The 26099-nt window shown below is 48.8% G+C and overlaps 1 protein-coding gene across 1 annotated transcript; it reads right to left on the bottom strand.

Moving 5' to 3' along the window:
* Nucleotides 1-12475: 12475 nt before the first annotated feature.
* Nucleotides 12476-21344, bottom strand: Kcne1 (potassium voltage-gated channel subfamily E regulatory subunit 1). The gene is made up of 2 exons (XM_057766180.1): nucleotides 21240-21344; nucleotides 12476-12904 (listed from the first exon to the last, which is right to left on the bottom strand). Exon 2 carries the CDS (start codon nucleotides 12863-12865, stop codon nucleotides 12476-12478), a length of 390 nt encoding a protein of 129 aa, XP_057622163.1. The 5' UTR covers nucleotides 12866-12904; nucleotides 21240-21344.
* Nucleotides 21345-26099: the final 4755 nt, after the last annotated feature.

Raw genomic sequence — 26099 nt, 5'->3', positions numbered from 1 at the left:
TGGGGAATTGTTTACGAATTATTTCCAATGGCTTACTTACAAAATATTGGCACAATGTAGGACTATTGAGCATACCCTGTGGGAGGACAGTCCATTGATATCTCCTATTAGGCTGAGAATTATTATAAGTAGGCACTGTGAAGGCAAATTTTTCTCTATCCTTTTCTTGTAACGGTATGGTGAAAAAACAATCTTTCAAATCAATAACTATAAGAGGCCATCCTTTTGGTAATAGAGAAGGCAAAGGAATTCCAGATTGTAGTGGGCCCATAGGTTGAATTACCTTGTTGACAGCTCTTAAATCTGTCACCATTCTCCATTTACCGGATTTCTTTTTTACAACAAACACAGGAGAATTCCAAGGGCTGGTTGATTCTTCAATATGGTGAGCATCTAGTTGCTCTTGCACCAGCTGTTCCAATGCCTGTAATTTATCTTCAGCTAGAGGCCACTGTTTGATCCATATTGGCTTCTCAGTTAGCCATTTTAAAGGTAGGGCTGTTGGTACCTCTAAAGGTTTGGTATTTGCTGTATGTTCTTGTACAGCCTGAATGGCTGGTGACCTTTTCCCATAATATCTCATCATGTCCTTCCCAGAATTATGAGTTCCTGGAACTACAGGAATGTTAATCTGGGTATTCCATTGCTGTAGCAGGTCACGGCCCCATAAATTTATTGCGATATTGGCAATATATGGCCTTAGTCTTCCTATTTGCCCTTCAGGCCCTATGCATTCAACCCATCTTGTGCTTTGTTTTACACGAGATAGGGTTCCAATTCCCAGGAACTGAACATCTACCTCTTGAAGAGGCCAATTCGGATGCCAAGATTCTGGAGTAATAATACTTACATCCGCACCTGTGTCCAATAAGCCTTCAATAAAAGTGCCATTTATACAGACTCTTAGCTTTGGTCTTTGATCATTAATAGAAGTCTGCCAAAATATACGTTTACTCTGTCCTACTGGGTTTTTTGACTCATCCTCCATGCGTAATTCATCATTTAGACCAGTAATATTTTTTACAGCAGAAATTGGAGCTTTTAATTTTCTTGGTGAGGCACGTTCTCTACTGTGACTGGGAATGACTGGGCCACTGTTGGCTTGGGGGCCTGCGAGAGGCCCCTCAAGGAGTTTCCCGACTGTATCGGGTTGCCTTGTCTGTCTGTTGTTGACCTGCATTCGTTGGACCAGTGTCGGCCTTTACCACATCTCCTACATATACCTGAAGGCCGAGGTCTCCTATTTTTGTCATTCCCAGAAGGGATATTATTCCTAGAAATCCTTTGCCTGCAATCCCTTTTCAGATGTCCTAATTTACCACAATTAAAACACCTGGCAGTTTGATGTCTCCTCATTGCTTTGGAAATCGCTTCTCCTACCCAAGATTCATCATTATAGCTAAACGTCTCAACATTCATTGTATGCTGAATCCATTCATCCATAGGTGCTGATCTAAACTTTAAAGGCCCAATTATCTTTTTGCATTCTATGTTTGCATTCTCAAAAGCTAGAGATTCAAGAAGTAGTCGTCTAGCTTCTGGGTCTGTTACCCCTATGTCCAGAGCCTTAATTAATCTTTGCAAAAAGTCAATAAAGGGTTCTCTCTGTCCCTGCCTAATTCTGGTATATGATTCAACCCTTTTTGCTGGATCTTGTAGCCTATTCCAAGCATTTAAAGCTGCTTGGTGACATAAACACAGTACTTCATCATCATAAAGAGCTTGGACCTGTGGGTCAGCATATTCTCCTACACCAAGAATTTGATCTTGGGAAACCTCCACACCTTTTGCTCTTCCTTGCTGTTCCATATGTTTGGATTCTTCTCTGAAATAGATTCCAAACATCAAGGAAGGTCCATTATCTAAAACTGCAGACACTAACTGATGGAAATCGTGGGGGGTAGCTCTAGCATTAGAAGCCCAAGTCCTTATCATTTCCTTAACATATGCAGAGTGCAAGCCAAAGGTAACTATAGCTTGCTTAATTTCTTTTAGATCATTCATTGCTATTGGCATCCATCTAGCTTCTCTGACTCCCTTTGAGCCTTTAGAAGTTGACGCTTTGTCAGAATGAATTACAGGGTATGTCGCTAAAACCCTGGGTAAGCCAGATCTAATAGCTGGTGGTGGCATTGTATCCTGTCCTTGTGCCTTCTTACTCTGTTCACCAGCTCCAATAATTTCTTCAATCATTTCAAGTCTTTTTATCATTGTCTCTCTTAAATCCTGAATCTCCTGAGCTACATGTGTTTCTAGTGATTTCACTGAGGTATCAATTTTTTGGTCCCCATTCTGCACCTGTGATTTCAAAGCTTTTGAATCCTGAATCTCCTGACCTGTATTAGTTTCTGGTAAAGATTGCATGGTTCTTAGGAGTGCCATAATTTTCCTAAATAATAGAATATTCAAAAGAATACTGAAACCTAGTAACCAGTAAATTAAGTTATCTCCATAGTCGTATAAACCTTGCATGAAAAAACCCATTGTTTTGGTAGTCAAAATAGTAAAATTCATGTTGGAAACGAAAACTGCCATATTACCTATTATCCAGCAGGTGGCGCTGTTCCCAAGTCGCGACAAAAACGGGGTCCTGTTTCAGTGTCCGCCTAGTATTTGTTAAAAACTGGGAAATGCAAGTTGCTCAACAAAGTAAATGTAATTAAATCAATTCCGTACACGGAACCATAAACCCAGAATCCAGGGGTAGAGAAGAGTAACCCGGAAGCTGTGTATGCCTCCACGTGACAGAGTCGTCCCAAGGGGTTGCAGCTTTCCGCAACCGGTAACCGCGTGCTCTGGTTCGCTCAGCTTAAGAGCTGTGCTTGCAAGGGAGATTTGAAAACGATTCAGAAAAGAGCAAACCACGTGGGCAGAGACTACGCGGTCCTGTGGAATTTAAATCCACGTAGCGAGGCAAACGATAGGCTGCGTGGGGACTTGAAGTCAATCTGAAGTGTCTAAAGGGAAAATATAAAGAACTGCAGCAAGAAAAGCCACTGCGTGATGATTTATGTTAAACTGCTGGCTCCACGCACAAGGCACAGGCCGCAAGGCACAGGCCGCAAGGCACAGGCCGCGGCCGAACTGGCGGCCAGCAGCCGAGCGGGGGAAGGAGGGGTCCTAAAACCAAACGTTGGGTGCCAGATGAAGGCGCAAGTCATAAACAATCCCACACCAGTTTGGAATTGTGATTAATAGGGTGGTATTTATTTAAAGGGGAATAAACTTACAGATCACGGTCCCAGACAACAGCCCTCTGCGCACGCAATTGGGAAGAAGTCTAGTCGCCGGAACCGGAGCAGGAAGTAAAGAGAGAGAGGAGGGAAGTGGCCGCTTTTTTTAAAGGGAAAGATACCACGCCCCAATGGGCTGGTATCTTGGTGGCTATTGGCTGGAGGAGCGGAAGGACCTCCCGCAACATGTGCCTGTATGTGTGCCTGTGGATGTGTGCTCATGTGTGTGCATGCGAAACTCAGAATCAGTGCCAGGTGTCTTCATAGATCTATGCCTACCTTACTTTCCCCAGGTTTCTGTTTGGTTGGCTTGGCTCTCACTGTTCCAGATAGACTGACTGGCTGTCCCTGCCCCCAACATGGTTCCAGGTATACATGAGTACTTAGGATCTAAGCTGAGGGCCTCGTGCTTGCCAGGGATTCAACTTAGATTATACACAAATGAATGTGCACATGGGCCAATAAAACTTTATTTACAGAAACACCAGTTACATACCTACCAGGAAGGCCCAAATGCAGAAGGCTGACAACAGCAAACCCTGGACCAGCACAGGCAACAGGAACTCTCCTGGGGCACTTGTGGGGCTGTGGGAAGGTACAGTCACATACCACGACTCTTGTCTGTGATCCGGCAGGTACAGCCCCTCGGCCTTTCGAGGAGTTAAAAACTTCTGCTCACAGATGCTTATTCACCTTTGCACAAACTTGGGAGCAGCCAAGATGCCCTTCAAGCAGAAGAGTGGAGAAATAAACCATGCTGCCTTCCGAGTATAGACTGTAATTTAGCTTGAAGAAGTGGGGGGTGTTGAGCTATGAAAAGACAAAGGAAACTTAAAGCAGTTGCTGAATGAAAGAAGTCGATTTAGAAAAGACAATGTGTTGTGTGATTCTAACTACGACACTGTGGGAAAGACAGAGAAAGGTTACAGGGTGGCAGGGAGGGTGGGTGGGTGGAGCGGGGCAGAGGGCAGAGAACCGACTGTAATGTAACAGCAGACACATGTCCAAGCCTGTAAAGTACCTGATACCAAAAGTTAGCCTGATACCAAAAGGTTTGAGTCTGAAACATTCTCCAAAGCCTCATCATTTGAATGCTTGCTCCACAACTAGAGGGCCATGGTGTGGGTGACTGTGAAACCCTGAGGGGTGGGGTCTGGCTGGTGGGGGTAGGTGGCTGGAGATGGCCCTTCAAGGTTACCCTGGTTTCACCGATCCTCTGTTTCCTGGCCTCTGGTGCAGGGAAGAGCCTCTACCACATCCCTGCCATTTTGTCCTCGCTGCGGGATGACTAGCATGTTCTGAAAACATGAGCAGGGGTCTGAGAGGTAGCCTAGTTGGCAAAGTGCTTGCCTTGCAAATGTGAGGATGTAGTTTCGATCCCAAGACCGTGTAAAATTGCCAGGCATGGTGGCATGCACTTAAAATTTTAGTGCTGGTGGGACTGACTGTGGCGATGGGGAGGACAGAGCTCAAGTCCCCCAGAGAAATGCAGCTGTGGGGTCTCTCTGTAGACTCCTGCAGCTGTGGCATCTCTCTGCAGACTCCTGCAGCTGTGGCATCTCTCTGCAGAGACTGCAGCCGTGGAGTCTCTCTGCAGAGACTGCAGCCATGGGGTCTCTCTGCATGCAGAACACCGAGGGTCCTTGCTGGCTAAAAGGTCCCTTCACCTGGGAAGGAGGTTATTTTCCTGGGACTTGGAAGAATGATGAAGTCATCCCTGAAATGAGAAAGGGCTGAGGTTTCAGCAAAGAGATCTCTGCAACTTTCCCAGAGCCTGAGCTATGGCCCGAAGGTCCCTGCACAGAGAGATTGTCCCCATCACAGCTGGAGAAGGTGTGTCTTTCGGGGTGCCAACTCCCAAGCACAGTCATTTGATCAGAATTTAGCCTCCCAACAGTGTTAAAGGCTCTCAGAATACATAACCATGATGGAGCTCAGCCAAGGTTCTCTGTGCTTAGAGAAATATCCTCAAAATTACCACCAGAGGGCAGCCGCACCCAGAAGCCCAATGCACCCGTACAAAGACCCCCTCCCCCCCGCCCAATTTGAAATCTGTGTGATATGTGTCCACTACCTTCCTGACCTCAAGAAAACATGGGAACAGAGCACTCCTTTCTCATTTTGATCCATTTTATGCATTCAATATCTGCATACACAAGAAAGAGCCAACCCTATCAATCCATGCAGAGCGTGTGCGCATGTCCTGAGTCCTCATGCCCGCCAGGCTTTTGCTTCTTTCTTTTAGCCTGACTTGGTGTTTATGTCCCATTTGCTCCCATAAAGAGTCACCTACTGATGAGGACTCACGGTAGCCCCCCCCCCCTCCCGCCTATGTATTCAGGAGATGGACTTGTTGGGATTATTGAATTACGATAGTGTTCCGAGGGGCCCCACATCCAGATTCCAGGGGAAAGTTAAGTCATTTCCAGGAAAATGGATGCAACTGGAGGTAACAGTATCAAATCAGCCCCAGAAACACAGTATTGTAGATTTCTCCTGGTTCCTGGGTACGGAAGATTGCGTGTGTACTTGAGCAAGCCGCAAAGCTGTCCAGGGACCAGAGGACTAAAGGGGCAAAGGAGGAACAGGGTATGGGATGGGGACAGAAGGACTAAGGGGCGGGAGGGGAACAGGGCATGGGGGGAGACAGGACTAAGGGGCGGGAGGGGGAACAGGGCATAGGGAGGACAGAGGACTAAGGGGCGGGAGGGGGAACAGGGCATAGGGAGGACAGAGGACTAAGGGGCGGGAGGGGGAACAGGGCATAGGGAGGACAGAGGACTAAGGGGTGGCAGGGGGAACAGGGCATAGGGAGGACAGAGGACTAAGGGGCCACTAAAATCATCTATATTATAAACCTAAAAGGTCATTAAAAACCAAAATCCCAGCACAGAGAAGGGATATAGACACAAAGTCCCACCCCTAACCAAGAAGCTGTCTGCTGGGAAGGGGAAAAGCAGTTTTCTTCAAAGCATTGTCGTTGGGTAAATCAGTCACACTCTATGGCAGACCCCACACCCAGGGTAGTTGGTCAACATAGAACGGACTCCACAGGACTTTGTTTCTTTGGGTGTGTGTTGAAGGGGCGTAAAACGACCGGCAATTAGAATTAACCAGACTAGCTTTGATATAAAATTCCACCTATTAAAGGTTCTGCCAGCTCAATTCCACCACACTGAGGACGAAGCTGCTCCAGCCTTGGAGGGAAACCGTGTCCAAATCAACGTGTTTCCTGAGAGGTGTGTTCTGGGCTGAGCACAAGCAGAGGGTAGCTTGCCAACCCATCGTACGGTTCTCATTGCTGATACCAGAATCCTTACAAGACACAGCCTGAGGAAGGAAGGCTTCCTTTTGGCACAGTTTAGAATATGCGTGTGTCTGTGTAAATGGGATGTTCGCAAAATACAGGCACCTGTGGAGTTCAGAAAGAGGGTGCCTGCGCCTCAGAGCCCCCTAGAACTGCAGTTACAGCTGTGTGAGCCACCTGGCATGGGTGCAGGACTGAATTCAGGTGCTCTACAAGAGCAGTCAGTGCTCTTCACTGCTGAGCTATCGTTTTTTGTTTTGTTTTTGTTTTTTTAAGATTATTTATTTATTTATACAGTATCCTGCCTGTAGGCCAGAAGAGGGCACCAGATCTCATCATAGGTGGCTTTGAGCCACCATGTGGTTGCAGGGAATTGAACTCAGGACCTCTGGAAGAGCAGTCAGTGCTCTTAACCGGAGCTATCTTTTTTAAAGGCTGTTTATACCATGGAAAGTTTTTCTTTCTCCTTCAACTATGGCATATATGTACACACATACACACACACATCAGTTTTGTTGAGTATATATATATATGGCAGATAGTTTTGCTGGGTATATTAGTCTAGGTTGGCTTTTGTGGTCTTTTAAGACTTGGAGTGCATTGTTCCAGGCACTTCTGATTTTTCAAGTTCCCAATGAGAAATCAACCATTGTGCTGATGGATTTTCCTTTATGTACAATTTGCAGGTTGTTTATTGTTTTTCCTTTCACAGCTCTCAGTATCTTTCACTGTCTACTTAGTGTTTTCACTCTGATATACTGTAGAGATTTTCTTTCCTGGTCTTGTCTATTTTGTGTTATGCATGCTTCTTGTATTTGTAGGGATACATCTTTCCTAGTTTGGGGTAGTTCTATTATCTTGTATTTGTAGGGATACATCTTTCCTAGTTTGGGGTAGTTCTATTATCTTGTATTTGTAGAGATACGTCTTTCCTAGATTGGGGTAGTTCTATTATCTTGTAATTGTAGGGATACATCTTTCCTAGTTTGGGGTAGTTCTATTATCTTGTATTTGTAGGGATACGTCTTTCCTAGTTTGGCTTAGTTCTATTATCTTGTTGAGCATCTGGTCTCTTCCATTGACTTGAGATTCTTTCCCCTCATCTATGCCTATCATGGTGTTCCATGTTTCTTTTTCTTTTTAAATTTATTTATTTATTATGTATACAGTGTTCTGTCTGCATATATATGCCTGCCCACCAGAAGAGGGCACCAGATCTCCTAGATGGTTGTGAGCCACCATGTGGTTGCTGGGACTTGAACTCAGGTCCTCTGGAGGAGCAGCCAGTGCTCTCAACCTCTGAGTCATCTCTCCAGCCCTTCCACATTTCTTTTATGTCCCTCCTGTAGTTTTTTTTTTTAACTTTTCATTTCTTATTTATTTTCATTGCTTATTTATTCCTTGCTTATTAATCTAAGCTCTTTTTCTTAATCTCATTAGCTGTTTCATTGTTTCTTCTTTAAACTTCTTGAATTCTTTAATGAGGTTTATGGTTGTTCTTTTAAAGTCAGCGTTCTGGAGTCCTTCTGGGTAATTCTCCTTGGCATCAGTGAGATCTGTGCATGAGTGCTGTCTGGCACAGACAGAGCAGGTTGGGGTGGAAGAGAGGATGAAGGGGGAGTTGGCCAACAGGTCAAAAATGACTTGGTGGAATAAATCAGGGGGACATAGGGGACAGGACTGGTGTGCCAGATTGTGTAGATCTGGCTGGTTGGCTGTGCTGGGGGTGGTGCTGTTGGTCTAGGCGGGCAGGTCAGGCTGGGGAAGGCGTGTGACGGGGATGATCAGGCAGACTCCCAGCTGCCTGTAGCTCTGGTTCCAGAGCCCTGATGCCCTCTTCCCGTCTTCCTCAGGCACTTCATGAACTTTGTGCACACACATATACACATGAAATAATAAATCTTTAACTTAAAAGAAAATAAGATGGTGGTCTGGAGAGATGGCTCAGAGATTAAAAACACTGGCTGCTCCTCCAGAGGTCCTGAGTTCAAGTCCCAGAAACCACATGGTGGCTCACAACTCTCTATATAGTGAGATCTGGCATCCTCTTCTGGCCTTCAGGCAAGCATGCAAGCAGAACACTGTATAAATAATAAATAAAGATTCATGTTTAAAAAAAGAAAGTGGGATGGGAAAGTGATTGAGGAAGACACTTGGCATTGCCCTGACCTCTGTGTGCACTCTCTTCCCCACCCTCTCCCCCCCCCACACACCAATAAAATAAAGTCATAGTAATTAGTACTTAATAGTTAAATTAGTGCTGACATATGGAAATCAGGAGGCATCTCTTACAGAAGATGTCTGTAATCCCATCATCCCACCATCCTGAACCCCATCATCATCCTGCCTGTGTCTCCACGTCTGCTGACGCCAAAGTGTCAGCACCCTGCCCCTCTACAAGGTGTTTTGGTTTGATTTCTATTGCTGTGACAAAGACTAAAGGTGACTTGGGAAACAAAGGGTTTATTTCCCTTACCCGTCCCAACCAATCGCAGTTCATCACCAAGGGAACCCCAGGCAGGACCTCAGGCAGGGCAGGAACCTGGAGGCAGGAACTGAAGCAGATGCCATGGAGGAACACAGCATACTGGCTGGCTTCCCGTGGCTTCCTTAGCCTGTTTTAATCTACAACACAGGACTGCCTGTCCCCTGTGGTGGCACCGTGCACCGTGGGCTGGGCCCTCCCACATTAATCGAGACAGTGCCTTGCAGCTTGTCTGCGGATCCATCTGGAGGGGCAGTTTCTCAGTTAAAGATCCTCTTCCCTCACTGGTGTCAGCTTGACAAAATGACCAACCACACAGAAGTGTGCTCCACGGGTGACCGATGTCCCCTCTGAGGATGTTCCCTCACTTCTAAGCAGAGGGGTCCGTGACTCTCCACCTTGACACACTGTGCCTTAATGGCTGACTTGACTTTCCCCAGGCAGCCCGTACTCCTTCTCCAAGCTACTGGGGCTGCCTGTGAAGCCCCTCAGACATCTGCTCCTCTTCTAAAAGTAGCACAGTGATGTGAATTCAACTCCCCTGGGCACGGTGAGATGGCAGATCTGAGCATAGCAGCCCTGGGCATGGCAAGATGGCTGACCTGAATACTGAGTACAGCCCTGGGCAAGGCTAGATGGCTGACCTGAGTACTAAGTACAGCCTGGGCATGGTGAGGTGGCCTAACTTACGAGCATGGATTCCTCAGTGGGGTACCTGGGTTCAGTTCCCAGCACCCATATGGCAGCTTCGAGTCATCCATAACTTCAGGCGATCTGACACTCTCTCCCTACCTCCACGGGCACCAGTACACTTACATATAGGCAGACAAGCAATCAGGCACAAAACTAGAACAAATCTTGTTTTTCAAAAAAGACAACACAAGGTCATGTTTAAAAAGCTTTAATTTAAAAACTGTTAATACAGCAAAAGGCACTGTCCTGACAAAAATGGTGTGTGAAAAATATCAGCTGAGAATCTCTGAAGGCTGAGAATGGTCCCTGGCCCAGCCTGGCCCTCCCTCTATGTGTGAGCAATCGGATGTTACAGTACACCAAGCAGATGACATTTTGAGGCTCAGTTCATTCTTACTTGCCTCCTCTCTTCTGCCTCTCCAATGCAGGGGCCAGAGGAGGGGAAGGGAGATAAGGCCTCTGCAGTCGGGCAACGAGCGTGAGGCCCAGTCTCCAAGGGCAGATAGCTCCAAGGCCTGGGGACCTGTCTGCCTTAAAAGGCCCAGGAATTCCTGTGGAGAAAGGAGCTGGTGACGGGAGGTCTGTGTGCCAGGAATATCAAGGTCACTGTGTCACAAGCTAGTCACAAGTACTCTGGGCCTTCTCCAAATCTTCCCTCCAGTCTGGGCAGCAGGAATCACGCAGCAGCCAGAGCTGAGTTCCAGGGGCTCACAACTCTCAAGACTGCAGGAAAAGTGTCCAGGAGCATCTTGGGGTGGGGAGGAGTCGAGCATTCATTAGAATTCAAAGGACTATGGGACCCAAGTAATTATTCGAGGACAGTAGCAATTCAAAGGCTAATCCACATCAGGATTCTGATACAGAGATGCCCCCCTCCCCCGCCACATGGCAATCACTGCTTTATGGGAAATGAGAGCTGTAATCATCAAATCAGACGGCGCTAAATGTGTCTACTGGAGGACAGTCCATACTGCATCAGGGGTGCTTTTCATTGTGTGTTTAAACCTTTATTATTATTGTTTTATATGTATATGATTGTGTGTGTGCGCGCGCGTATGCACTGTGCTCCGTGTGGAGGTCAGAGGGCAACTTTCTTTCCATGCACCGTGGGTTCTGGGGTTCAAACTCCAGTCACCTCTGTGGGTGAGCTTTCAAGGTGTCATGGTACAAAAGCTCCTTGAATCCCAGGTAGCAGCTGGAGGAGGCTGGCACTCAGAGCGCTGGCTCCCATGCTCTCAGGGCAGGTGGCCTGAGATGTCTTCGCCTGTCTGCTGTGAACAGCAACCCTGGCGCCACCCCTCACCTCTCCACTCTCCTAGCTCCTTCTGGTTGGAAGGGGAGGGGCAGATACCGCATAGCTGGCTAGACTGCTTTATCAAAGTCTACCAAGCAACAGACGGGCATTGTCCTATGTTCTCCAGGCCGGAGTCTGAAATGAGGGCTCAGGAGGGCCTCATGTCCTTGAAAACTCACAAGGAAAATTGTTCCTTGTTTCTGTCCAGAGTCCAGTGGCCATCCATTTTTAGCTCTTTTGGCTTTTATCTCTGTCTCTGGCATCTCATAGTGTTCTCCTTGTGTGTCAAGCGTCCTCTTCTCATAAGGGTAGGACCGCTTCAGCTGCTCATTGAGACCTCATGGTTGGACAAGACCCTGTTTCCAAACAAGGCAGCATTCGCTGGTGCTGGGGGCTAAAAGCTCAGTGTGCCTTTTAGGAACAAAATTCATCCAGCAAGTCAAACCTGTCACCTCAAGGACCCTGCCACATCAGTCCCATGTGCTGCCAGTGCCCACAAACACAGCCTCCCCTGCATCCTTTGGGATGGCTGGGGTGGCCACTTTCCCTCCAGTAATAACTGCACACCTTGCCCAGGGTACCTATTCTGATGGGGTCATTTTCCTACTCTAAGAAACAATTTCTATCCAGATTGAACTATGAGGTGTGTGTGTGTGTATTTGTGCACACGCGAGTGTGCATGCACACGTGTGTGTGTGAAAGAGAGAGAGTGAACTGTGAAGGATGCATGTGTTTGTTTGAATCATGAGGGGTGTGTAAGTGTATGTGTGTCCGTGTATGTCTGTGTGTATAAGGAATGCAAGTGAGGTGTGTGATAAGGGAGGAGGGGGAGACAGAAGGAGGGTAGAGTCACAGTTGTGAACAAAGAGACATGGACAGAGGTGACACTGTGTTTGGATACCAGTTCTGTGACGTTAGCAGAGACCAATAAGCAGTGGCTGCAGGAGCTGTGGGAAAACTCTTTCTGAGACCCAGACAGTGGGCAGTGCACGAAGGTGAGGGGTCTGCGCCGTCTGCACCACTGAGAGTGGACTGCTGTTCCATCAGAGCTGCCTCAAGTGTGTCAATGTCCTGTGGGGGACAAGGAAGATGGAGGACACACCCTTCCCTTTTCAAAGGCTGCTTATGAACTGGACTCATGGTGTCCAAGTCTCTGACCAGAACTCAATCATGTGACCCTGCTAATGTCGGGAGATTTGGGGAAACTCAGCTTGCATTCTCAGAGGTCACATTGTTGGGTCTCTGCTAGCTTTAAAAAGACAAGGGTAGGTGCTGCAAAATTAATTGATCATCTACTAGAGAAGGAACATGATTTTAGGAAACTAGTGTTATTAATTCATTCCTCAACCCCCAATATCAAAAACTCTGATGGTACCCCTACAATAAAGACTATGACAGGCATGTAACCAGAAAGATGAGATTGTCACATGTAGGGCTTGTCTACGCTTAATGAGCTATGGGGTTCACGACAAAGGCTTCAGTTCAGGAAGGTGTGTGGCAGGCTGTTCTACAGCCACCTGGTTTTCAATGACATAGCAGGCTCTGAAGCTCTCCAGAACACGGGCCTGGAAGATCGCTTTGTCTTTCTCCTGCCAGGCGTCCGACTCGATGTACACATTGAATGGGTCGTGCGAGTGCTCCAGCTTCTTGGAGCGGATGTAACTCAGCATGATGCCCAGGGTGAAGAAGCCAAAGAAACCCAGCACCATGAGGATGTAGAGGGCTTCCAGCTTGCTGTCATCTCGGAGCTGAGACCTGCGAGCCAGGCCCGACACATTGCCGCCCTGTTCGGTGGTCTCCTGCCACAGCGTGGTCAGGAAGGGCACCACAGTCGTGGTGTTAGACAGGAACATCTTGGGCTTCAAGTTTTTCTCAGACACAGAGCAAAATTCCTGAAAGGAAAATGCAACTTGAAATCAAATAGTATGAACCAGCCACCTCCTAGCCATACTAACAGTTCTTTAGAGTCTCAGGTGTATACCATCAGGATGTGGACAGCCATCCTTCCATGGTGAATACCATCAGGATGTGGACAGCCATCCTTCCATGGCAAATACCATCAGGAAGTAGTAGATAGACATCCTTCTGTGGTGTATACCATCAGGGAGTGGGCAGCCATCCTTCCGTGGTGTATACCATCAAGAAGTAGATAGACATCCTTCCATGGTGAATACCATCAGGATGTGGACAGCCATCCTTCCATGGTGAATACCATCATCAGGATGTGGACAGCCATCCTTCCATGGTGAATACCATCAGGATGTGGACAGACATCCTTCCATGGTGTATACCATCAGGATGTGGACATACATCCTTCTATCGTGTATACTATTGGGGAGTGGACAGACATCCTTCTGTGGTATATACCAATGGGGAGTGGGCAGACACCTTTCCATGGTGTATACCATCGGGGAGTGGGCAGCCATCCTTCCGTGGTGTATACCATCAAGGAGTGGGTAGACACCCTGTTGTGTATACCATGAGAATCTCACTGGCCTCTCTTGGTCAACCAGCTGACAGTTTGGTTCATTGTAGTTCTGCTCACCATCCTCTCAGCGCCCTGGTAGGCGGCCACTGGAATGAGTTTCACCAACACACATTACTGCCTATTACTATGTTGTGTGTCGTAAGTGATATGGGGTCATGATTGTCACCGGGTCTCTCCCTTTTCCCTGACTGCTGTTGTTATGGCCCATTCATACGCTGCGAGCATGTGCGTTTCCTCACGTTCCACCTATGTCCATGTCAGACACTCCTTTTTCTGCCCACTCCCCACAGAGATGGACACTCTGGCGGCCACTCGGTAAACAGAGCAGAAGCCTCGCAAAGTAGCTCTCTGGGTGAAAGTGCTGGTCAAAGCCAGGCCTGGTGATCTGAGTTCCATCCCTGGGACCCAATATGGTACACAGAGAGAGTTGACTCCTGCAAACTGTCCTCTGACCTCCTCATGTGTGTGTCCCCTCCCAACACACATATGTGTACACAAACACTAAGTAAATAAACAAACAAGCAAACAGATAAATAAATGTACTTTAAAAAAACTTTTTAAAAATGCAGAGGCAGGAGGATCCCTATGAGTTTGGGTCTCCAGAATGAGTTGCAGGCTGACCAGGGCTGGTGAAAGCCTATCTCAAAAATAAGAAATAAATAATAGACAAAAGATAGATGCAGCCTCATTCTGGCTCTATGACCCTGAAAATGACTTCTACATTCCCGCACCAGTTCTTGGTGGCTGTGGTAATGGGTGGAGATCTACCCCACGGGTTCATGTTTTTGAGCACTGGTCCTGGGCTTGGAGCATCCTTGTGGGAAGCTGTGGGACTTTTAGGAGGTAAAGGTGTGGTAGAGGAAGCACAGCACTTGGGGAGGGCTGGAGGGCTTATACTCCTGCCTACTTCTGGTTCACTCTGCTTCCTGTGTGCAGAGGACAGCTATGGATGGGCTCTGAGTCTACAGATCCCTGCTTCCTTACTCCGTTGCTTCCCCTGTCCCAGACTCCACCCTGTTCATACTTCAGCTCCACAGTGATGCTACGAACACCTGGCCTGTATTAGTAGTGCAACTAATTGTCTCAAATTCAGCTCAGCTCTCACCTCCATTCTGAAGCCTTCTTTGGTATATAGGACTGGGTTAGCCATCGATTGATGCCCCTGCCAACTTCATCCCCTCCCAACTCCATCTCCACCAGCTGAGCTAAGGCTTGGCCCACAGCAGCAAAAGAGCTACCAGAAACATTTCTTGAGCTGATATCTTCAAAACTTAATACCAGCCCACAAACAGGGCCTGGCACTTTACAGCCTGCTTATTCTAATTAAAAGAGACCATCAGGCTAGCTTCAGAGCTTCAGTTAACTCCCTTTTCAGGTAGGAAAGCAGCTACCACCCAAACCTACTCTTCTCAGATTTTGGGGTCCCACCTCCAGCTTTGGATTCTGGCTCTGCAATTTCCTGGACACACAGTTCTAGAAATGTCCCCAGCCTCTCCTGGGCATGACTTTATCTCTTTGAAAGATGGAAAAGCTGAACACTGATGTTTTCAAGCTGTTGGATCAAGCACAGAACGTGGCCAGTCCTGGATTGACATTTCGTGGTCCTGAGCATGGGTGTGAATGGTTGGTCTTGACGGTCAACTTGACCGGATTGAGAGACACCTAAGGATATTGGTAAAACACACTTCTGGCTGTGTCTGTGAGGACACTTCCAAAACTGATTAGCTCATGCAGGCTTTGACTTAGTCAATGATTAGATCCATAAATGGATTCAGAATTTTAATAGACTAACAGGCAGTAAGACCTGTGGAGCTGAAGCTGAGTTGAAGAACGTGGGTTGTTGCTGCCTTTGAAGGGTCTGCATTCCCCTTGGCCCCTTCCTGATACTGCTTGCTGCTTCCTGACTGCAACAAAATGAGCAGACCTGCTTTGCCGTGTGCTGCTCCAGCCTCCCCACAGCTCAGAACCGGTGTAGTCAAGCAACCACAGACTGAAACCTCTGAGAGTATGAGCCAAGACTAGTCCATGCAGAGTGCTTCCTCGGTGTCTGTCAGTCCTGGAAGTGACTGACACAAGGAGGTTGCTGGGTTTTCGGCCTCACCCAGAAGTTGCCCTCTAAGAGTCTGTGGCTTCAGGCTTTAGGTGTCATTTTACCGTGGTTGACGACTGTGGCTCTCTCCCCTACTTCCTGGGGAGAGCTTTCGTGAATGAGCACTGAGGCTCATCTGTCCGATTGCTAGCCGATTGAGTATGTGCTGAGGCTGTTGGGGTGAAGGTTGAAGGAACATCAAACTATTGATTCCTCAACGAAGGAAAAATCTAGTCCCTTTCTGACCGAGGGACAGGCAGGAGTCATCTAGAAACAGATCAAAACTCACAGCTCAGTGATGTCTTCCTAAAAGAGGTGAAACCATTTAGGGAGTCTCAGGCCCCTCCCCCAGAGAAGAGCAGGCATTGAGCTGCTCATTTGGAGATTTTATTTCCAAAATCCCAGCACGACCACACTGACCTGCTACCAGGGAATTCTCACAGACCAGTGACTATGTGGGAGGCGGCAGGCAGCACTGGGGGACCCAAAGGTTAATTCGTTTAGAATCAATAACCCTACACATTGAACTAATTTCAGAGTCAATTCTATATTTAATTTATATTTGTGGGTTTGCTGAAAAGTCCCGTTTCTTAAAACCAGGTGGAAATTACCATGGCCAGAAGAAACAGGCCTGAACATCTGCTTCAAACCCCTGGGCTCACACTGCCCTCCCTCTCCTTTAAGGTCCTTCTTTAGCCAGAGAAGCACCTGAGCTGCAGCTCGCTGGGCTCCGCATCCAGGGTCTCCTAAGACTTAGGTGCAGACTGGGAATTTGCAGTCAAGTGTCTTTTGGAGTTCTCGGAGCTCAAGCTACCGCTCTGGGCACCAGGCTCGCTCACTTTGAGACCGCCTGTAAAGCACTCAGAAAATAATGACGCCTGCGTCCCACCTCAGATGTTAATGATGTTGCTCCTGCCCGACACCGGACTTCTATAAAGCTTCCCGCTATGGGTTGAATGTGTCCCCAAATCAGGTGCTGGAGGGAATTCTCAATGAAACTGTGCTGAGAAATGGGGCCTTTAAATGGTGGTTAGAGTTCGGGGCTGTTCACCTCACTCTATTCCTTCCCTCTTCCACTATGGGAGGGTACAGGAAGAAGGAACTGTCCTCTTGTGGTGTCTCACACAGTCCGTGCTGGCCTTGCATTCCTGTAGGTCTTGCCTGCCTCCAACTCCCCAATGCTGGGTCTCTATTATATCACCACGCCTAGCTCACACCTCCGAGCCCAGGGCATCACATACTAATAAAGCGCTCTCCCAAATGAGCTACACACCCAGCTGGAAATGAACTCCTTGTGTTACTGAGCTTAGGTGCCATTTGTCACAGAGTTCTATACTCCTGAGTGGCACTAACCCTCAGGTTTGTACCATCTAGGCTGCGCAGTGGAAACGCAGGAAATGGACTGATGTTTTCTACAGAACACCTGGCGGAATTAACTGTCTGAGATATAGAGCGTGGCTTCATGGTCGAATGTTCTCATCTTTCTGTTTTCCAAGACTTTCTCGGTCTTGCATGCTTCTCCAGCAAGCATTGATTTTATTATGCTTGTGCTGGCTCGCCCTGGCATCTTACACCATGACTAGCTTTATGCTATGCCAGAAAAGCCAGCGGAAGCACCTGCCTTTCAGATAACAGCGCTACAGTTTACAGGAATCGTTCCATATTTTACGTGACTACATTGCCTTACTTTTGCTAGATGCTCCCTGCACCCCACAAAGCCTGCAGACAGTTCACTGTGGCATTTCATATACTGAGACTTCAAATGAGTTCGTCAGTGGCCTTGCGACAGTCCTGGCAGAAATGACACAGGGTCCAGTCTGCCATTGGGAACTTATGTCAGATCCCCAAGTTCATGGGCATGACAGTGGCAGAGCCCCCACGGCCCGGCGGCTCTACTGTAGGACTGTGGGACCCAGACGGCTGGGAGAGCAACTGATCCATTCGTTTTAGTTTGCAGAAATCTGAGCCCCACAGTGCAGAGATGATAACCCCAAGGTTATCTCTCCTATCAAAACACACAAAGCATAATTCTTTAGCTACCAGTTCCCATTTTATCAGTACAGCAAAGGGAGTTTCTAGGGTCTTGTAGATGGAGTTGGAACCAGCCACTTCCCGGGTCAGTTGGGTCTCACATGTGAGGACTGGTTTTAACAGTCCCTGAACTATTAGAGGTTGGCCCCCTCTAAGTTCTCCACGGACACTCTGTCCCCAGAGAGCCATTGGTCTGAGTCACTGACGTGGGTCCAGGCTGGCAAGGCAGCAACAATAAGACCCTCGAACCCACAGCTTCAGTCACAACCAACCCGGGGCTCAGGTTGGGTAGAACATTCTCACCCAGGCACTGACTGGGATTTCTATACATTTCCACAGATCTTGGGCTTGAGACGGGGAATGGTCCCAGGCAGAATAGTGCAAGTGTGTTTTTTCCTCAAAAGCTCAGGCACGGAGCTGTAGGTCTGCTGGAAGTCGCTCAGGACTCAGGCCTTGGGAGGCTGAGCAGGACTGAGTGGCTGTGGCTGCGAGTGTAGCCTATGTGACCCCCAGTGTGCCCCTCTGCATTCCTGCCCCACCCTGCTCCGTGTGCTCTTATTAGGTTACCTATCAGCACCGATAACACTCTGGAAGCTTCCGGAAAAAAGGCTTTCCCAACACTGGCAACATTCTGAGGACTTGGGTTTTGCTCACCTGGCAGGGCTTTCTTCTAACACTTTAGGTTCAGGATAGACGGGGGAGCTGAAGGTCATGGCCAGAGATGGGGTCTGGCTCCTGCTCCTCTCAGGTTTGGGTGAACCAAAGAACCCTCCCCTAATCGCTCCTTGTCTCAGTGGAGTGGGGAACATTCTTGTTCTTACTGACATGGAGCATTTCCTCGAAAGAGCGCTCCTTAAGCGAGATGCAGGGGTTGAGTCATCGAGGCATTGGGCCTTATGTGTTCAGAAGCAGACTGAGAGCAAAAGCAATTCTAGATAGGCCTGACTTGGATGGGTGTGACCTTGGCTGAGCCTAGAATTTACACCAGTTGTCACTTTGTTGTACCTTTGTTTCAACCCTACGTCCAAATTCTGGAAACACACATGCTATGTTTATCCCTTAGCAAGGGGCCTCCAGAGTCTCCAGGCAGCAAGCTGGACTTGCCTTGGTCTTCCATTTTTTTCTCTGGGGACTGAGGCAGACAGGGCTTCTCAAGGAATTAGGTCAAAGTGTGGAGACCCAGAACTGCTAATGGGAAAGCTACTCTCTGCCATCTTCTGGCTGCGTGCAGACTGCAGCCTCTGAATCTGGTTCTATTCCCCTGGCATCCTCAGACCTCCCCGCAAGTGACAGACATGGAGGTTGGGGCCTGAGGAATGGAAATGCAGGCGTAGAAGGTTCAACAAGGGAGGGGTGTGAGAATTTTGGATAAAGAACAAAAGACAACTGAAGCCGTTTATAAGGAAGGTGGTAGGAACCGTACCTTCAGCAAATCAAGTCAACCCAAGGAGTCTCAGTTTCCCCATCTGAAAGCTTGGGATGGGGAACTCTACCCTGTCTATGTGTAAACATCACAGGGTTGTAAGCAACATCAAATGACCCTACCATGACCTTTGCCCCTGCTCTTTTCAGGAGCATGTGCAGAACGTCTCTGTGGTCATGTGCTACAGGTTCTTCAAAGGCTAGATGGAGCGGCAGACTGTGAAAACCCCACCCGGTCTCCCTGTGCTAACTGCTCGTGGTGCCAGTCTCTCCCTCTCCTACGACTGGGTGTTGGCAAGTCTGGACATTTCCTTCCAGGAACCTCCCAAGTCTGTAGACTATTATCTACTTCTGTTCCCCACTCCAGTTCTTAGATTACTTCAAGAAGGACTTGCTATGTAAACGAGAGCTCAGGGTCAGACTCGATACCACTGCAGTGAGAGAGTAAATAGGAAAGAAAGCGCATTGCATTCTGGGAGTTGTCTGTGAGATGACTGCAGGAAAGCCCCGGAAATGCAAAATGTTGTCCTGCTAAAGTTTATATTGTTTTGTTTATTTTTAATAAATCTTTTGCATGATACAATTTTCATTATCTATATTGCTATATATGAATCTGAAACTCACCCTATCTCCAGAAAGATTTAAGGCTACCAAAAGGCACGGTTTGAGAGCCGGCATCTTTGCGTCTCCAGTTTTTCATTCTCTCCAGAACAGCTGGAACTGAGGCTGTATCTGGTGGGAATGCAGTAATCGTTCATCAGAAGCAGGCATGCATGCATGAATGCATGACTGCCTCGAGTTCCATCTGACCCCCAGAAAGAGACCACACAGGAGTCTGCTCACCCCAGAGATGTAGATGACCTGTGTGAATCTCTCTGAGGTCCATCAGCTTTTGTATTTGGGGTTCATTTCCAATCCACTGTCACAGGCAAGCCCTGCGGGGTGATGTCTGGGCTGTTTCCTTGGGAATTTGGGGTTCCTTCCTCACTTGCTGGAAAAACCCAGGCAGAAGTTTTGGCCCCAGTCAAGACTGCCTGAATTTCCCACTACCCCCAAGAATTCAAGCAGTGCCTGTGAACTCAGCAAAGGGCCCATCTCCCTGGCCACACACGGTAGCTACAGTTAGGCTTCCTCCCTCTGTGAGGATGGCCAGTGCTTCCTGTGCTGAAGTGAGCTACTGGTGCAGAGACATCTGAACAGCCCAGGGCGGGGTGCCCTAAGTGACCCAGAGAGCCCTCTTGATCTCAGTGCAGTGGGTTAGGGATCAGGCACACAGCTGGGCTGTCAATCAGTTTTCTTCTAGAACGTTCCCATTCCCTCTGCCATCATGATCTGATACCAGTGTTCTCCAAGTCCTGTGCCTTTCCCGTGGGAAAAAGGCCAAAGCCCAGGAGCCTTCCTGATCAAAATCAATATACGAGTAAGGTGATAAAAATGAAATCAGTCTCGTTGTGGCTGCTGTGCCTTCATTTATTGCTGAGCTGAGAGTAGGGGCTCTTTGAGGCTGAGCAATGGGGTGGTGGTTTTAATTTTCTTTTGATGCTTTAAATATTTTCCAAATTTTCTCCGAGAATGCCTATGAGTTAATAAAAGCAAAATGTCTTCCTATGACTTTCCTGGAAGTGAAGACAGGGGTTTGGCTAGGGGCTGAAAAACGGCCCCAGTATGAGGGGCGTCTGTAGGCCAAGACTGAGACATGGTCCCAGGAGGGCATCTGTTCCAGGGGCAGCAACCCCGGACTTACCGTGTTGGAAGCAGAGGGAGCCAGGTGTGCAGCAGGGTTCTTGGCGCTTCCTGAAGCTGGGCTCCTCTAGCGGAGCCCTAGGCTCCCTGTGCGGTGCTGTTTGGTGCGGGCGGAGCCTCGCAGAGCCCGGGGTGGGGGTGGGGGAGCGCTCTGACCCTGCTCCGCCTACATTCACCAGTTCAGGTTCCCAGGTCACCCAGCCCACCCTGCACCCAGCACCAAGGGCAGGGAGCACGTTGAATCCGGGGGATGGGCTCAGGGCTGTCAGACAGTCTGTAGGATAATCAAGAGGACAGACCCGGGGAACACTGGACAAACACCCCGTTAAACAGCGGCAAACACAGTCACCTCAGAGATGGCTCAAAACCTCTCCAGATTCCTTTCCCTTAATATCCTTCTGGGTCTCTGTGGCCTTGCAGCTACTCAGAGAATCTATATTGAGTATCTACTTACCGGGTGCTTGGTCCTGGGTGAAGGGTGCAGAGGTGCCCAGATAGTTGGGGGCTCTGCTGTAGGCAGTCAGTTGCTGGAGGCACCCCAGCCCTGGCACCACCTCCAAACTTCTTAGGCCGGTGTGAACCGCCTTTTTCTCCCAGGGGGAGCAAGCCCTGGAATGACTCAGAGAACTTCCCAGTCCGTTTAGTAGCGTTGCCCACCAGCTGGGCAGGTGCGAGTCAGCGGGAGGCTGCCTGGTCAAAGGGTCTGGCCAGGCTGGATGATGCCATAGCAGCGCAGGCTTCGGACTGCAGCTGAACGATAGCCACAGTCAAGGGTCTGTGGTCTTCCTCATCTGGTCACTTCTAAGTGTGTTCCTGGGAACCCTCTGCAGGTGGAGGCCCTCCCTCAGCTCTGCCTGCCACACTGCAGGGCAAGACTGTTGACAGAGGCAGCTGCGGAGCTGTCCTAATGTGGGTGGCCGGCTCCACAGTTAGCCACCTTGTAAAGACTGCCTCTAGCTTCTGACATCTAATTTTATTCTGAGAAATCTATTCCAGGGAGAGGATCTGAGTTTAGAGAAGTCTTAAAAATACAAAGGCTCTTTACAGGTTATTTACAATAATTAAAATCTCAATATCTAAAACCAGAGAATAATTAAATCACGGCATATATGATACAGGAAAAATACCATATGAAGTTACTAGCGGGTTGTAATGTGGTGTCTGCCTGTTTGCCAGCTGGCTGAGACAGTCTCACGGTGTATTCCCAGCTGTCCTGGCACACTGTATGTCGACCAGGCTGGCCTCAAAGTCACCTGTCCACCTGCCAAGTGCCAAGGTTAGAATCATGCAGCGCCACACCTGACTCAACACAAAAGTAGCTTTATGCTATAGTGTTACATGCAAAACACAGGCCCTAGACTTTACACAGAGAGCAAGGCATTATTTCCAAAGGACGTAAGGAAAACCACCACATGACGTCAGTCTCGACTCCTTTGTCACCCTCTGATGTCATTACGGTCTGCTGTGGGAATACCCAAGGGGGATCTGACTGGCTCTGCTCTCTATATTCAACACCTGTACATACTCCAGAGGGGGGAACCCGTCAACTTGGTCTAAAAGCTCCTGATCCGTTCTCCCCAGTGCTGTGAGCATGAGCATCTTTCTGCCCACCTCTCCAAAGCAGAGTCCAGCAGGCGGGGAAATGGGTGAAGGCTGGAGCAGCATGTTTATCCTACCAAGTGTGTACGTGCTGTCCTTTCATACACAATCCAGACCCAACCAGCTGCCTGGATCGCTATCTCGCTCATCAGGGCGTGGGACGATGCCTCCCATCTGTCCCTGGGCATTGTCAACGGAGACGTTTCCAGAGTGCACATGGCAATGTCTTCAGCTCTCTTCCAGGTTCTCTCCTCTTTATTATTACATCGCTGCCCTTGCCGGTCTCTGTTGCTGTGAGGCAAGCTCTGCCCTTGGAGAACCTGAACAGGCTTCCCCATCTATTCCTCTGCTCCCTTTGCTTTCAGCCTCTCCTCTTCTTGTCTTTTTTTTTTTTTTATTCTTTTTTAGTTAAAATTTCCAACTGCTCCCCGTTTCCCATTTCCCTCCCCTCCTCCCACATATTGCCCACTCCCCCCACTCCCCTCCCCCATCCCCACTCCTCTTCTCCTCCCCCCAGTCCATTCCCCCTCCCTCTCGATACTGAAGAGCAGTCCAAATTCCCTGCCCTACAGGAAGACCAAGGTCCTCCCACTTCCATCCAGGCCCAGGAAGGTGAGCATCCAAACAGGCTAAGCTCCCACAAAGCCAGTTCATGTATTAGGATCGAAACCTAGTGCCATTGTCCTTGGCTTCTCATCAGCCTTCATTGTCCGCCATGTTCAGAGAGTCCAGTTTCAACCCTTGCTTATTCAGTCCCAGTCCAGCTGGCCTGGGAGAGCTCCCAATAGATCAGTTCCACTGTCACAGTGGGTGGGTGCACGCCTCATGGTCCTGATTTCCTTGCTCATGTTCTCCCTCCTTCTGCTCCTCATTTGGACCTTAAGAGCTCAGACCGTTGCTCCAAATTGGGTCTCTGTCTCTCTCTCGATCTATCGCCAGATGAAAGTTCCTGTGCCATTCTCCTTGGCCTCTCGTCAGCTCTCATTGTCCGCCACATTCAGAGAGTCCGGTTTTATTTCATGTTTTTTCAGTAGCAGTCCAGCTGGCCTTGGTGAGCTCCCAATAGATCGGCCCCACTGTCTCAGTGGTTGGGTGCACCCCTCATGGTCCTGACTTCCTTGTTCATGTTCTCTCTCCTTTTGCTCCTCATTATAACCTTGGGAGCTCAGTCCGGTGCTCCAGTGTGGGTCTCTGGCTCTATCTCCATCCATCGCTAGATGAAGGTTCTATGGCGATATGCAAGATATTCATCAGTATGATTATAGGATAGGTTCATTTCAGGTTCCCTATCCTCAGGTGCCCCAATGAACTAACTGGGGACATTGCCCTGGGCGTCTTAGTCGTGATGGATATGACCCCATCGCTTTCAAATGACCGCAGTACCAGACATCCCTTCCTCGTCCCCCTCTTACCTTGGTTCCTTCACTAACTAAAGTCATGACAGATGTGGTCCCTTTCCCCTTAGTAGGTCTGCTTTCATCTTTCATGAGCCCCAGCCTCGGTGAATGTGACATCCACATCCCACCACTTCCCATCATCCTCTCTTAGGAATTCCTCAAATCTGGACATTCTGCTTTCTCCTGACTGCTCCTTCTCTGATGCCAAGTCACCCAGACTCAGTATAAACACGTGGCACTTGGCCTGGGGCTGCTGTTTAGCTGGTGTTCTTCCTGCATCGGGGGGGGGGGGGGGGTGATTCCTGGCCCTTTGGCTTCCCCACTGTTGTTCAGGTCAGTTAGCTTTGTGTTAATTCAACAATCACCTTATAAGGGCAAAGGTTCACTTTGGCTCAGAGTGTTAGAGGTTTCTCTTCACCCTTTGTTGGACATACTACTTTGGGCCTGTAGTGAGACAATGTGTCATGTTAGGAACACAGGCAGAGCAAAACCAGTACCTCTCAGCTAGGAAACAAAAGGCAGGAGGGGGCTAGAATGATCCTGCCCCTTGCAGGTATTCCCCAAATATCTTAAAGACATCCCACGAGGCTCCACCTCTTTTTTTTTGTTTGTTTTTAAACCTCATGTTAAGTCAGGCAGTGGTGGCACACACCTTTAATCCCAGCACTTGGGAGGCAGAGGCAGGTGGATATCTGTGAGTTTGAGGCCAGCCTGGTCTACAGAGCTAGTTCCAGGACAGGCTCCAAAACTACAGAGAAGCCCTGTCTCGAAAAACTGAAAACAAAACAAAAATAAAAAACCTCATGCCAATAGCACCAAGCTGAAGATCAAGCCTTTAATGCACAAGACTTTGGGGAATATTTAAGACCCAAACAAGGGGCTGGAGAGATGATTCAGCGGTTAAGAGCACTGGCTGTTCTTCCAGAGGTCCTGAGTTCAATTCCCAGCATCCACATGGTGGCTCACAACCATCTGTAATAGGATCTGATGCCCTCTTCTGGCCTGCAGGTGTTCATACACAGCACTCATACATAAAATACAAATAAATAAGATTTAAAAAAATAAGACCCAAACCATAAGGTTGGGGATGGCTCAGTGAGTAAATTGCTTGCTTTGTATGCAAGAGGACATGTGTTTGCCCCCCCCATCCAAGCTTTGAAAAAGTGTGTGTGTGTGTGTGTGTGTGTCCTTGTAATCGTGGGGCTAGGGAAGCAGAGACAGGAGGATCCCTGGGCCCAAACAGCCTACTTCAGTTGGGGAGTTCCAGGTCGGTGAGAGACCTTAACTCAAAAGGAGGTCGGCAGCACCTGGGACCAGCTGGAGGTCATCGTCTTCACCTATCCGCAGGCACATGCACATGTACTATACGTGGATGTGCAGTCCTCACGCAAACACACGCATGAGCGTGCACAAAGATAGCGCCATACAATATCCATGACCTTTCTACCCCATGACTCCTACTGCCTTTGGGGGGGCAAGCATCATTTCCCTGAGGTTCTGGGTCTTCCGTAGGGAGCACCCTCACACTGCCGAGCTTTCATCTTAAACATGGAACCCAGCTGCAGCAAGTTAACCACGCTAGTGCTTCCTCACCAGGGCCAAGACCCAGTTGGGAATAGTTCCCAAGGCCCATGCTGACTCTCTTGAAAGATGGAAGCTAGCCTCTGGGCCATCTGGGCCATCGGATCTCCATCCTGCACCCCACAGGCGTGGCCTGACCCGTCTGTCTTCTCTGCTGACACCAGATGCACTATCCTCCTCTTGACTACAGTCCCCCACCCGATAGGATTCATGTAGATAAAGGAGATCTGCCTCCGTTTACCCCCAGAGCTTCTCTGTGGAGAGCTTGCTCATTAGTGGCACCTTTCACCAAAGCTGGTTTCTTGGCACTCTCCCAAGGCCTCCTGGGAGAGTGCCCTGCTTCAGAAAAGAAACTTGCGATAGTGGCACATGGCTCTAATCCCAGCAGAGAAGGCGGGGCTCCGTGAGTCTACAGAGTGAGTTCGGGGGCAGCCAGGACTGTGTCACAGACAAACCAAAAAGAAAGGGAAGGGAGGGAGGGAGGGAGGGAAGGAGGGAGAGAGAGAGAGAGAGAGAGAGAGAGAGAGAGAGAGAGAGAGAGAGAAAGAAGCTGCCCACTACCTTCTAAGCCCCTCAGGCCCTGACCGACTGGGACAGCAGAAGAGGAGCCCCCATTCCCTGCACAGCCTGCTCCCTCCCAAGGAGCCCCCATTCTATGCACAGCCTGCTGTTTCCCACGTGGCCCCTCCCTTAGGGATTCTACCTTCTCAGCTTTTCAGCCCACACTCTCTGGTCCT

Source organism: Chionomys nivalis, chromosome 3 (genome assembly GCF_950005125.1).
Source record: "Chionomys nivalis chromosome 3, mChiNiv1.1, whole genome shotgun sequence".
In the NCBI taxonomy this organism is placed as follows: domain Eukaryota; kingdom Metazoa; phylum Chordata; class Mammalia; order Rodentia; family Cricetidae; genus Chionomys; species Chionomys nivalis.
The sequence above is the reverse complement of the archived record's forward strand: the minus strand, read 5'-3'. Positions and strand labels throughout refer to the sequence as shown.